The sequence below is a fragment of the Penaeus monodon genome, chromosome 19, assembly GCF_015228065.2.
Source record: "Penaeus monodon isolate SGIC_2016 chromosome 19, NSTDA_Pmon_1, whole genome shotgun sequence".
Classification (NCBI taxonomy): domain Eukaryota; kingdom Metazoa; phylum Arthropoda; class Malacostraca; order Decapoda; family Penaeidae; genus Penaeus; species Penaeus monodon.
The window spans coordinates 20,714,016-20,715,442 of record NC_051404.1 but is presented as its reverse complement, the minus strand read 5'-3'; the positions used below and the strand labels follow the sequence as shown (position 1 = coordinate 20,715,442).

General features: G+C 34.8%; 1 protein-coding gene across 1 annotated transcript in view; it reads right to left on the bottom strand.

The window, feature by feature from the left end:
- The window catches only part of LOC119585133, an 18,564-nt gene that overhangs the window by 14,236 nt on the left and 2,901 nt on the right, over nt 1-1,427 (bottom strand). Inside the window, exon 2 of the mRNA XM_037933763.1 lies at nt 81-480. Within this exon, the coding sequence (XP_037789691.1) occupies nt 81-390 (310 nt within the window). The 5' untranslated portion in view covers nt 391-480. The remainder of the gene's footprint in view (nt 1-80; nt 481-1,427) is intronic.

The following is a 1,427-nucleotide window of genomic DNA, read 5'->3' as shown; positions in this document are numbered from 1 at the left end:
TACTGATACAACAAAGGGGAATGGTGCAGAGCTATAAAAATTGGCAGACAAAAATAAAAAAATTCTTCCCATCTTCTTACCTAGTCTGTCAAAAATCCCTTCCTTCCTGTGACCTATGAAATGCATTCCTGTAGCCTTTTCTTCTGCTAAGATAAATTCAAGGACCTTCTCATAAGTGTCAAGGACTCTTAAATATCCATCTTGATGAGGCAAAAAAGACTCACAATTCTCACTCATCTTTTCTAGAATTTGCATTCTTTTAATGTTTGTCAGAGGTACCGGTGGCAAATACCCATCCTCAGGTACCATGAGAGGGGATGAAGTGTTTTTCAGTTCTCTGTCAGGGAGAAGATCTGCAGGCATGTTGGGATGTAAGAGAGCTGGCTCCATCCTTGTGGCGAATCAGCAGGGCTTCAGTTTATTACTAATGCATGATCCACAATATCCAGCAGGAGACAAGAATTTTATGCTGCTTCATTACTGTAAGTAATATAAAATGGGAAACATGTAAGTAACAGAATAATGCTCTAGAGATCTATGAAATATGCTGGCACACCAGCAAGGACCAACAAAGATCCAGTAGCTACATATCTTATGGCTGGATAAGAGCTTACAGACCTTCTGGCAATTTTCTGTCAATAAGAGGCACATCCAAGCTCTATTGCCAAAATATACATGGTGAAATTTTGTTTTTCTTTGCTGAAGTAGTAAAAATACAGGGTTTGATTTCAGTTTGCAAACTTTCCATCAGAGCAAACTTTTAGTTAATTTGGACCAACCATAACCAATATACATGTTAAAAGCTGGTGCAGTTGTCTGAAAAATATTTACCTACCCAATCCCTAACTAGATAATACATTTAGCTACCTTGTCCCTAACTTCAAAATAATTATGGCTACATACATTTGTATCCAAATATTAAATACAAATTGAAATAAATCTAATAAAATATTTTTTAGCCTTAGAATTACATATCTAGCAACTTCCATAATATATATTTTTAAAAATAAACAACTGAAAACTTCTAACACATAATTCATATAATAATTTGTATATATTTCATTATAGAGTATAAGGCACATCAATAAAGTCAATGAATCTCCAGACAGAAGTCCCTCAATCTTTTTGACCTCTAGAGTTAAGCACTCTAGCAAAGATTAACAAATTTTCACCACCTTATATGGTTCCTTACTTGAGAAATAAGTTGCTAAGGAGGTCTACAAACTCCATCTGGACAGAATTTACATGGTGTAGTTAAGCTGGTCTGAGCCAGAATCCAAAAGTGCTGAAGTCGTAGCAAATGCTTCAGTTAATAAATAAAAGTCTTCCTTGTATATCCTTTGAGACCATTACCTTAATTACTCTCTATCTTCCATGTAACATGTAATATGTTACAAGATTAGCATCACAACATAAGACAGTTAATA